The sequence below is a fragment of the Parasteatoda tepidariorum genome, chromosome 8 (assembly GCF_982258835.1).
Source record: "Parasteatoda tepidariorum strain Cologne lab strain chromosome 8, Ptep-v5.0, whole genome shotgun sequence".
Taxonomy (NCBI): Eukaryota; Metazoa; Arthropoda; class Arachnida; order Araneae; family Theridiidae; genus Parasteatoda; species Parasteatoda tepidariorum.
Window position 1 is genome coordinate 96,129,059 of NC_141762.1, and position 12,439 is coordinate 96,141,497.

General features: G+C 28.0%; 1 protein-coding gene across 2 annotated transcripts in view; it reads right to left on the reverse strand.

Annotated features, from left to right (window-relative positions):
• Window positions 1-12,439, reverse strand: part of LOC107453623 (E3 ubiquitin-protein ligase COP1) — a 46,309-nt gene that overhangs the window by 15,144 nt on the left and 18,726 nt on the right. For both annotated transcript variants that reach the window (XM_016070513.3, XM_087169458.1), the window contains exons 9-15: window positions 9,744-9,776; window positions 8,440-8,553; window positions 7,504-7,627; window positions 5,239-5,371; window positions 5,089-5,149; window positions 3,519-3,601; window positions 1,423-1,531 (exon numbers count right to left, since the gene is read on the reverse strand). In XM_016070513.3, coding sequence (XP_015925999.1) covers window positions 1,423-1,531; window positions 3,519-3,601; window positions 5,089-5,149; window positions 5,239-5,371; window positions 7,504-7,627; window positions 8,440-8,553; window positions 9,744-9,776 — 657 coding nt within the window. The remainder of the gene's footprint in view (window positions 1-1,422; window positions 1,532-3,518; window positions 3,602-5,088; window positions 5,150-5,238; window positions 5,372-7,503; window positions 7,628-8,439; window positions 8,554-9,743; window positions 9,777-12,439) is intronic.

Consider the following 12,439-nt stretch of genomic DNA (forward strand, 5'->3'; position numbering starts at 1 on the left):
AAAGAAAAAGGAAGTTCAGTCAAACTTAGAGTAAGTCATGATGTTTCAATTGCTGAAATAAATACTTCAAAATATTCAAGTACAAACAAATTATGAGAAGAGAACTTCACCGTTGCATAATCCTAAGTTACCAACTCATCATTTATTTTCATTTGTATATTTTAAAGATTTTCTGTTTCAGTATTTCAAAACTTCGTGACTTACTCTAGGATTGTTTGAACTCACTTTTTCTACACTTCAAATCAGTAATGAAGGAGAGAGAGTATTCGCGAGGAAAACTTTCTTCTGCGATATGGCATTCTCTGAAGCAGCTGCATCTCTATAACATTTAATAATTTTTTAAGTGGTGCAAATATCTGTAACCTTTTCTTCTAAAGTATTTTGATACTTTCAGACATGATAATTGTTTTAACAGAGAAATCTCTTTCAACTCCCGTCTGTCCATGGGAAAATGTGGGACAAGATCTGATAAAAACAAATAGGTCACTATAAAGATCCAGATTATTTTTTAAATTGAAAACAGCTTATTTTGGCCCAAAAATAATCAATGGGTTTCCAGAAATTTTCAAAGTTTGCTTCATTTTTCTAGTATGTCATCATCATTTACATATATATTCCACTAATTTGAAATTTTATCAATAGGAGCTTCAATTATTTGACGCTGCCTTATCACAGTCAATGTAGATTTTACAAATAATCACACGATGTAAAATCTGTAAATTTGGCATTGTGACATTGCTATGCAAGAAAAAATAGGATTTATAGGAAAATTTTGATTAGATAGGATGTTTTTAAGGTTTTAAAAAAATATAGGAACTATAGATTTATAGGCTAATTTTAATCCCTGGAAAATCTAAACAAAGAAACATGCAAACAATGACAACAACATATAAATAAAGGTACACTCTTTTTCATTAATAGATCATAATCTTTCAAAAAAAGGTGCAAAGCAAAGGCATTCTGCACAAGTGGTAGCTGAAGATAAATGAAAGCATGTGAAATATGTCATAAAAGTAGTAAAGTAGTTATGAAATATAAAAACCAAAGAATAGAATTAAAGAAAAGTAGAATTATTTAAAGGTAGAGCTTAACATGTTTAGTGAAGTGTAAAATAATAAAAAGTTACAAATAAAACAACTTCTAAGGAAAAACGCAATAGGGGAAGCATTGGCAGAACAAAACAATAATTCAGAGTTAAAATTAATCGTTACTCCCAAAATATTGAGTGTTTAAAAAAGTTATTCAATAGGTTTTTTTCTGTTCTTTTATTAGTAATAGCTATTTTATACAAACATTTCTCACTGCTGACACTTAATATGTTCTTCTACTAAGCTCTACAATTATTGTGGAAAACACAAAGCAATTGTATAAAGTAGATAATAATTAGCATACACTCCACTGTGGAACATTTTATAGCCTTACCTGATATGTTTTTACTTTCTGATTAGTGAAAGCATCCCAAAGCGTAACAGTACCTTCGTAATCACTGCTGGCCAACATGTTTTTATGAAATGAACTCCAACTGATACAGCTGAAAAAATAGATTATTATTAAATGCTGGAATTTAGAATATGATCTTCAGGTTGAAAGATTTAGTTAAATGATATCATTGCAGGGTTGCTACAAAAAAAGTGAACAACATAGTTGCTTTTACTAGCCTTAGACATGAATTGGCAACCAAAAACTATGAAAATAGTTGCCTAAATAAGAACAAAAATATGACTAAAATTTTATTAAATGACTTAATTGTCATATGCCACGATCTATTTAGTCAAGTTGGTGGGAAATATGATAATTTTTATATAAACATTAGCATTCCAGCACAAAATTTTTATATCAAAAAAATTTATATATTTGCAGAAAATTAAATACTTTTAATTACAAGAAAATATTCAGAAATTTTTTTTTTTCATTAAAAAAAAAAAAAAAAAAAAACACACTTTTTCTAAAACATTTTCAGTTTAACCAATAATTGATTTGGCAAACATATATATATATTGTGAAAAGTGATTACTCCAATTGGAAATTCTGTCATCGTATTATAATATAAGAAATTTTATTTATTTTTTTTAAATCATGCAGAATTTCGTAGCAATAACCGTTGTAAAGGTGATGGAGAAACAAAATAGATTCGCAATGGAATCTGTGTAAATTGAGCGCACTGAAAAGTGATGACTCAAATTTGTAATCCAAAATTTTTTAAGAAAAGAAAAAATTCACTGTGTTCAGAAGCTACTGCGGCTTGCAGGTGGCCAACCCAATTTATACTTTAAAAAAAAACAACATCTCTAGGAGCACTGAAAAGTGTCCTACTAGTCGCCAAGTTCCCTGAAAATAGTTGCTTTTTTAGCCTTTTCAGGCAAAAAAAAGTTGCCATGTTGCTAAAAGTTGCTGAGGTTGAAAATGGTTGCAAATAGTCACATTTTGGTCGTCTGTGGCAACCCTGCATTGGGATGAAGAAAAAACAGGGTTCGCCAAGTCGGCCCACTTTGAAAAAACCCGCCCGGGTTCTATTGCGTGGGCCCACCTTGAAAAAACCCAATTGGAGCGATAAGTGGGTCTTTTCAAAAAATTTTTTTCTTAATTTTAATAAAACTTATTGTTGCACATTCACTTTTATATTATTTATTGTGCAGCATAAATTTGTCAAATAGAGTTGAATGATTTATGTGATTAAGTTTTTAATATTAGTAAAGTAAAAGAAACTCTAACCTACAATTTTACAGTAAAACAGATTGTTATTATTAATTCATATGCTTAAAAAAATTGAAAAGAAACAATCATTATTATTATTATTTTTTACCAAGTGATACATTAACAAATTTAAACAATTTTATTTTCTGGCTTTAAAAAAATAAGCTAAAACTTTTTATAAAAGAACTTTTTAAAATTATTTATCTAAAAATGAAATCATTTTCCCAGGATTAATTATTATACTCTTTATAATTATACGTAATTTTAATTTCACTTTCTATTAATCTTATTATAAAAACATGGAAGACCATTAAATATTTATTTCAGTTTTTTATTTAAGTCAAAAGTCAGATGAAATTTTAGTTATTACTGATTATAAATATTTACAGATTATAATTTTATAATAGGTAATATATATATATATATATATGTTTAATAAATATATTAAATAAATGTGTGTGAAAACAAAAAGATTAATAAACTTGTTCCATTTATATTACTGATAATCCGTTATTTAAACTTAATATAAAATACATGTAACAAAATTAAAAAAACTTTTTGGATTTTCTACTTTTAAGCTTATACAACACTTCTTAATGAATAAAAATATTTAAACAGTAAAACTTAAAGTTTATGAGCACTAATTGAAAAAACCCAATTTCCCCCGGGTTTTTTCAAATAAAACCAAATTTCCCTCGGGTTTTGTCAATAAAACCTAGGCGGGTCAAACCCCGAGAAAAAGGGATAATAAAATTCAATATTTAAAATTCAAAAAATCCACAAAATATTTGTGTAATATGTATTTCAAAAAAAGAAACTTATACCTAATTTTTTGGTTGCACACCATCTCATTTACTGGGCAATGAACATCAATGGGATCTCTTATCACAGACGCATACTCATAGACCTAATAAAAAATATTATAAATACAAAAACAATGTAGTATTCAGAGTACATCACTATTAACTTTAACTTCTAATCTCAAACTCAGTTCAAAGCACTGTATCATGTTATCTTTCTGTAAAACAAAAAGTTTTTTTTTTACATTCATGTTACTCAATGAGGAAACCACGATTGTGATTTTGGCTAAAATAGTCACCACAGTCACCTTTTCCTCAAAACAGTTATTTTAATCACCTTTTTAGTTGCTGATGCCTGCCCTGATAGATGCCTAAAACTATTTTCCATAGCTTAATTTTGAACAAAAGTTTTTAGCAATTGAACAAATTTACTCACATTTATAAAAATCCAGGAAAATCACTGAATTTATTTGACAATTGAAGCTGAAATTTTTACATGTATTTCAATAACTATAATTTTTTTAATACAAATTAAAATCTAAAAAAAAAAAGGAAATTATTTAAATTCACAAGGCGTTAAGGAGTTAGGACATTTCAGGATTTTGGAAAAAAATCTTTCTATTTTCATTCTATGCTTATAAGGAGAGGTAAAGTTTCTCAGTATTCAAATTTTTGTGTACATCTCACATAACTGATTGGAAACTTAGAAAAAACAAAAATAAATAACACGAAAGTTAGCTGAAGTAGTAATTTGAAACAAATCTTCCTTTTTTTGACTTCCAACTTAAAATTACTATAATAAGGCAATTTAATATTTTATCAATGAACACGTGTCCAAATGCGCAGTCATGTAACTCCGGACAAGCCACGACTGCTGAGCATTTGGACACGTGCTCTGCACTAAAAGACTTTGACTGTATTGTTAAGAAGTACTGGAAAGCTAGAAGCCTAATGACCTAATAGTCAATGGATGGCATTTGTTTAATAATAATTATCAATTACTAATTAAGTATGAAATAATAATACATTATTTACAAAAGTATGTATAATTATTTCGTATTTTTGTATAATTAGCTATTTTGCTGAGTAAGTTTTATTTAAAAAATAAATAAATGAACAGTTCTTGTAAAAATTAGTAAAAAAAAAAGAAGAGAAAGCCTATAGTTCAAAAATTATTTGCATATATAACTGAAATATTTATCTTAACTTAAAATTTGCAAGTACAGCCCTACATACATTAAAAAGAAAGGCTCTATGGTCACTATTTTGTTTTGTAGCTCTTTGGAACAACTTATTATAAAAAAAGCTATAGTTTCTTTTATTTTGTTGTATCACATAAAAAAAATCATAAAAAAGTTTTTTTTTTATAGCCTTGACACAAAATGTGAAGAACTGGCAGAAACAAAATGACATAAAGCTTTATCAGAGAACGGTGAGATATTATAAAAGATACTTTAAACAAATCACAAGATTCTAGTTCATTTGTTTTTTACACAATGATGAATCTTTAAAGATTGTTAATTCAAAAATAGACGCTTAGATGAATTAAAACACATAATAATGCACAGTTAAAAATAGTTATGATGGAACACACCTTTATTTTTTTCGTGACCCCCGCAATTGCAAAATATTCATTATCTTTTTCGAATTCAATGCTGAAAAATAATAATTTGAATTTATATAAGTTGAATATAACAAAACATTTCATTGAAAAAGTAAGGAAGATTGTAAAAGTAATGATTACCTAGATACTATATTGGATCCATTGAAAGAATCATTGGAATAGTTTAAGGCAGCTAAAGGTCTCACATAACTAAATCTAGTAAATTTTATTAAATTTTCTTCAAATAAATCAATACCTGAAGTCCTCATAGAACCTGTATAAACAAAATAAAACAAAATTTAGAAAACCATTTATTTAAGTTTTAAAATAAAACTTATTTATAAGAAATTTATTTTTGAGAGGGCAAAATACTTTATACATTAGATTATAAATTTAAAAAAAAACTTAATTGAACTAAACAAAATGTAATTGAACACAATATAGAAAGAAATTCATTCTATACACTTTTATTCATAAAACATAGCACTAAAAATTAACACTTAATTAAGATGTCATAAATCAAGAATTAACTCCTCCAGGATGATGACCACATGTGTGATCGTGCAATTTTCCTTTCACAAACCACTATATCACACATGAAACAAGCCTTCCTGACTCTAGTGGCTTAAGATCAGTGGTCGGAAATAGCGCACTTCAAGTAGTGAAACTATTGTAGTTGCTACTCTTCGTAGTTTGCAGTGCAGTGAGTAGTGGGATACAAAAAAAAAAAAAATAATAAACCAGTAGTTTGTAGTGATCCTAGCAACTACTTTTAACGTTAGTTAAGAATAGTAACATGGCTCTAAAGCAAACTAGTTTTTAAAATTTTATGGGTACAAATCTTAGCAGATCTGTCAATGGATGCAACCAGTTGGATACAATGGATGCAACCAGTTGGATACAATGGATGCAACCCTACGGCCGCAGCTGAGCATTAATAGAAATTATGTATTTAAAATCACATATAGCTAATATATAAACTAGTCATTTTGAAAAATAAATAATTAATCATTTCAGTCACATTTTCACATGTGAATGCACACTCGTTGAACATTGATGTTATTTCACAGGAAGGGAACATATTTTCGAAGTACTTAATTTCTTAGGGGAAATAAAAGAGCATTAAACAATTTAAAAATTTAAAGTATTTGATAGTTTCGCAGTTCTTAAATTAAATAATTACCGTCGAAAAAGGGATAAAAAGTTGAAGGTTAAATGAATGAATTAAAAAAAATTTCGAATAACAAAGTGGCTCATGTAAACATGAACAAATATTTTGTAATTATTCCCTAATATTTGATGTAAGCCTATTTCTTATTCAAAACCATTTTGAACATAGGTGTAAATTAAGTTCTCCAGCAAAGCTCTACTCCTTAAAGTAGTGAAGTAGTTACTATGATTCCAAAGTAGTTTATAGTCACTACATTTTAAAAAAAGTAGTTTTAGTTAACTACATTTGTAACAAAGTAGTCATAACAAAAATAATGTAGTTTTTCCGACCACTGCCTAAGATCACATGGATGTGATTTCAATTCAGTACTCTTTTATTAGCACTTAGTACACAAGCAAATACAAAGCATGTGGGCCTGGGGAAGTGCTCCCCTTTCCTTCCACCAGTCCTAAAGAGCTTAAATCTATAGCTGTAAGACAAATTTGATTAAAAATTATAGCCTTGCTTTTTCGCCAATTGCTCTGAAATGAATTAAAGGATTTATATCTGTACAAATGAATGAATTTCAAAATGTGAATAACAAGAAGTCAACTTAAAATGAATAAAATAAATTACAATAACCCATTTTAGGCCAAAGGTGTGCAAAAGCACCATTTCAATAAATATTTTTTTATTAAAAGTGTGACATATATTTTTCACCAATTTTATTTTTCTGCTGTTGTCAAGGGTTCTTAAGGCATCCATAAATCATTAGTAATTCAGTTGGAATAAACACTTTCTGTTGAGAAATTTTTAAACTGCGCAAGATTTTTTAAACTTAAAATGGTTATTGACAAATGAAATTTTTTAAAAATGCATAATTATTCCTTTTGAGATTTATCATATGCTTTTATGATGGATAAAAGTTGCAAGTCAGTAAATAAAAAAAAAAAATAATAATGAAACAAATTTCATGAAAATAAACAAGCGTTCAACTAAATGGTTTGCTCATTGATTTGGTGAATGGTGCCTACACGCAGCATTTAATTTCTTATATAAAATATAATTTTTCATACAAACTTTTTTTTGTGTTTTTTTTTTAATGTATTGTAAGCATATTTCAATGAAAACAATACTACATTTTAAAAAATTTATATGCTTGGCCTAAAATGGGTTAATATGTCTAAAAACTATTTATTGCAATTATTTATAGCTCAATTAAAAAAAAAATAATAATAATAATATTTTATGCATACCATTTTCTGAAGGAATGCTATCTAGGGACTTCAGGTTAAAGTAACTTTTTTGAAGATCATTATAGTGCTCATACATTCTTTTCTTTCTGGAATTGAAACTAGGAGCAACACACGTCTTACTCACCTGTAACATAGAAAAAAAAACAGTCAACACATAATAGTTAATTTAGCAAACAGTTTATGACACTAAAAATCAGTTTTAAAAAGTTTGATTTGTCTTCATATAACAATCAACAACTGTAGTAAAAAGTGATATAAATATACAGTCGGACCTGTTTATCTCAAATCTCACGGGAAAGGCGAAAAATTTGAGATAAAGAGCTTTCGAGTTATAAGGGGTATTTTAAAAAATAAAATTTATTTTCAAAATTTGATTAAAAGTGCTTGAATTGTTTTTAGTAGAAAAATACTGGCATTTCTGTAAATTAATTATACTACATTTATTTATTTCTAGAAATTTTTTTAACATACCTTTAACATTGAAACTAAAATTTTTAAAGATTTTTGACATCTAACTTTCTTTGTTGGTAATGCTGTTTGGAAATTTGTGCTCGATTATTAGAAATTTGACTATACTATTTTTAATTGCTGTAAAAACTTAAAGAAATAAGGACAGCTTAACATACTTAAACGTGAATTAAACAGTTTAGCATAGCAGAAATATCATCCTTAAAATATCCCATAGAATGAGCTTTAAGAGGTCATCACTTTTCAAAAAAAGACAAAAATAAGAAATAAAATTCCCTGTATTCTCCCAGTTCGTAAGGAAAAACTCAAAATTCCCTGCTAATTAAGGTGATTTTTAAATTTTCCTGTTTTCCCTGTGGAGTGGAAACCCTGTAAACTGATAAAGCAATAACTGGAATTGTTGAAAATCAGTGATTATGGCAATGATATAAATACTAATTATTAGCTTTAAAAAAAAAAACTACTTACATATTTACTCCCATTGAAACCATCTTGTTTTTTAGCATAGGAACAGTTACCCAAGTTTAGAGAACAGTTATTTACAGCAGAAGTTGAAGGCTCACATTTTATTTGCTTCTGAGGCTACAAAACAATTGCAGATTAACTAGAATATTTAAACAAATACTGAAACACACAGTTTATAGAAAATTTGAACATATGAAAAATTGTATATACTAAAAGCCAAAAAATAGATTTATATGAAATAGAAAAACAAAAGTTTAAAATTCACTAAAAAAATGGGTAAGGATAGTCTTATAATTTTTAAAGGAGGAAATACACAAATAGAGCAGTGAAAAAAAATTTTTTTTGCTCATCACAGTAATGCAATATGAGAGACATAAAATATCACAAGCGACATAGATATCATATAAACCATATGTATATAGTGCAAAATAAATTTGTTATTAAGTAATTTTATCAAATAGTACGATTGTAATACCACAGAAAAATGTTTTTCTTAATTTTCAGACATATATCAGTAAAATCCTAAAAGTTACGAGGTAAGAAAACTGAGAAAGCCCAAAATTAATTTAAAAAAAAAACATTAATTTAAAAAAAATTAATTAAAAAAAAAACACATATAGCATTTACAATTTAAACAAAAGTTTAAACCAAAACAATACCCTTAAAATTTTTATTAACACAAGAGTCAAAGATTTATTTAAGAAAATGATTTTAAAAGCAGATTTTAAAGATCATGAAAGTCTTCATTTTGACATCTATAATGGTCATTGAATTTTGAGTGCATTTTTTTCCGTGAAAGAAGTATATTTTTTGCTTATATGAAGAAATTTTTAATTTCCATTTCTAAACAACCAAAATTCTCCATGAATAAAACTAAACTCAGTGGCGCAATAGCGCATAGAAGGCCAACTCTGCCCATCTCAGTTATCTTGACCTTGGGCTCTGAAAAGGACAACAGCAGATGTTCTGGTTGGCTGGTCAGCCGAAGGTGGAACCCCTAGAGTTAAGTTCCCAAACATGCTTAGTACTCATTTTATCTACCCACTGTAGGGATGAAAGGCTACGTCAACCTTGCCTGCCCCGAGGATCGAACTAAGGACCTGTGGCACGAGAACGTGAAGCACTACCACTCAGCCACTGGGCTGATAGATTACTAATAATTTCAATAAGTGTCTGTTGCAGATTTTTTTCTAAGAAAATGGTAAGTAGTGTAATTACAGATACAAAAAATGAAAAGCTAAGTAGAGTAAATGCAACTATATTGAGGTACATAATTTTGTAGTAAAATAAAAAGTAAAAATACTTACAGGGTACATCAATACATGGGATTTAAGAGTATCCTGTAAATAAAATAAATAAAGACAAATTTACTTAAAATACTGTACTTAAAATAATGAGAAATATGGAAAATAATAAACAATGGAAAATATGCACAGTTAATAAAAAACTTATAAATTTTCTCTCTTCTCCTTTTATCCTTTTTGTCTTTATTTATTATATATATATATATATATATATATATATATATATATATATATATATATATATATATATATATATATATGTATATATATATATATATATATATATATATATATATATATATATATATATATATATATATATATATATATATATATACATATATATATGTATATATGTAACATAAAAAGCTTCAATTAATCTTTTTATGTTAGTTTCTCTGCTATAAAACTTCTTCCTAATTAATTATTCTATTTGAAATACTTTCTCACACTTTTAAAAGCCACATCCTGTTCTTAAATCTATTTTTGGCTCAAGTATGCATTTAATTAAGAGCAGGACATTTTTCCCTTTGCTCTTGTGTGGGAAACGTTCGATCTCTTTCATAAACCAATAGCAACTACTAAGATTTCCCTCTTTCCCTAAAATAAGATATTTTACGGATTTTACTTTGCAAGATTTTCCCTAACATATAACCAAGGAGAGCAACTTTTCGTGTGCACTTTTACTCATTCTCATGACTGCTCTTGTCTAATAATTAAGAAATAAATTTTGTACCCTCCTTCCCGACCTATGACCTGTTTTAATCCTTCCACTCGGCAACGACGTTATAAGTCGACAGGATTGAACGGTCGGGAAGGGGTACAGTTCGTACGGTACATTAAAGATATTAAATATCTCATTTGAAAATAAATAAATCATTTTCGGAAGAGGGTACATCAAAAATATGGAATAACTTCAAATCATTTTTTCAAATGGACATTTGGTAAATAAGCAGTCAAATTCTTCTTCAACTTATGGCAATAATTAATTCATCCTGTATCTTCATCAAAAAAAAAAAAATAATCTCTTCAATCATCAAGCGTTTAGTTTATTATAAATTATACCTACGCACAGTGGAACTAAACGATCATCGGTTTTCCATATGTCTATGCTGCATATTTTGTCTACGTTCCTGAGACTACTAGAAAGCTGAGCTTCAATTTCCTGCCTTGGACTAAAAAGAATAACTGCATCGAACTCTTGATAATTAACATGTTTTATTGAAACCCTATCCCTTGGAGAAAGCGTTGATTTTGCCACTCTTAAGTGCTGAGCTGGATCTTATCGTCGATGAATAATTGTTCTCACACCCACGATGGTCTACTTAAATATTCGACATTCAAAAGAAAAATAAGCTTCAATTTCTCCGTCACTATTGGTGTTAATTTACGATTCATCTTAACGAAGAAACAAATTTTTTCCCTAGCAGCTCACGTCTTTGGTTTTGGAATTGTGTTTACGGAATTTCAACGCATTCCCATCTCTGTTGTGGTTTTCAAAATATCTCGGACTAATTCGAACTTTTTCAGGTATCCTTTGAGTTAAAGTTTTTTACATTTCTCATAAATCAATTTCTTAAATGATTATGATTTTAATTTTTCCCATATTTGATGTTTCAAAGTGAAACTACTTTTTATATATTGATAGTATTTACTGTTGAAATTTTTATTTCTTTAAATTTTTATTTTCAGTTAATTGATTTATTTGATTGAGAAATGTTTCGAGAAATTATTTTCAAATTTATTGTTTTATGTGTTACAGCTTCTATGATTTTTTGAGTAGTAGAAATTATTTTTTTAAATTCTAAAATATACTCTTTGCACAACGAGCACGAAAATTTGGATTGTACATGTGCAATATCTCGTTTTTCAAGATCGTAAATAAAAAGTTTTTTCCTTATCTTTTGCAAAAATAAAAGAACTGAATTTGACATGTATATGAGGGTAGAGTTGAAAAAGTAATAATGTGATTCTGAGAAAAGAGATTGTTGTATTCAGCAGTGCAGGTGCGTGCAAGAATGTTGTTCCCCTATATCCACATTTAATTTTTCTATATTTAAATTTTTTTAATCTATAATTTTTTATATTCGGCGTATATCGTGCACCCGTAAATTCCAATGTTACTTTTTGTATTAAAAGTGCGTGTTATATGCCGGAATATACGGTAATTTTTAAATTTTTTTTTTTATGGATTTTCAATAAATTACATTTACATACCGATTGAAATGAATTGATGAGACTAAACTGTTATTATTAAATAAGTTAGAAGTTATCTCAGATACAAGTAGAGCATTCCCCACATTAGAAATAAATAAATAAAAAGACTAAAAGAATACACTATCAGCAATCAATCATACGAAAATTATAGACTATTTAACTTACAGCAATTTTAAATGGTTACCTAATGCAGTTACCACTACAAAAATACAATTTCAATTCATTAGTATATAAGACATGTTAACTCGGTTCAGTCTCGGGGAACCATTTCATACATAAAGGTTGATATTGCCGATAACACTGGCCCCACATTGGGGACCTCCGGATGCTATGTGATCATGCCTAAAACGACAGAAACTCCCACTTCGATTTAAACACCCCTACTTTGATGGATTGTCCACATTGAACAGTTGACTTGTTACTTGTGTCTGTGATTTTATTCACCTTCTAGTGCTGTTGATAAGTCTCGATCACACACAATG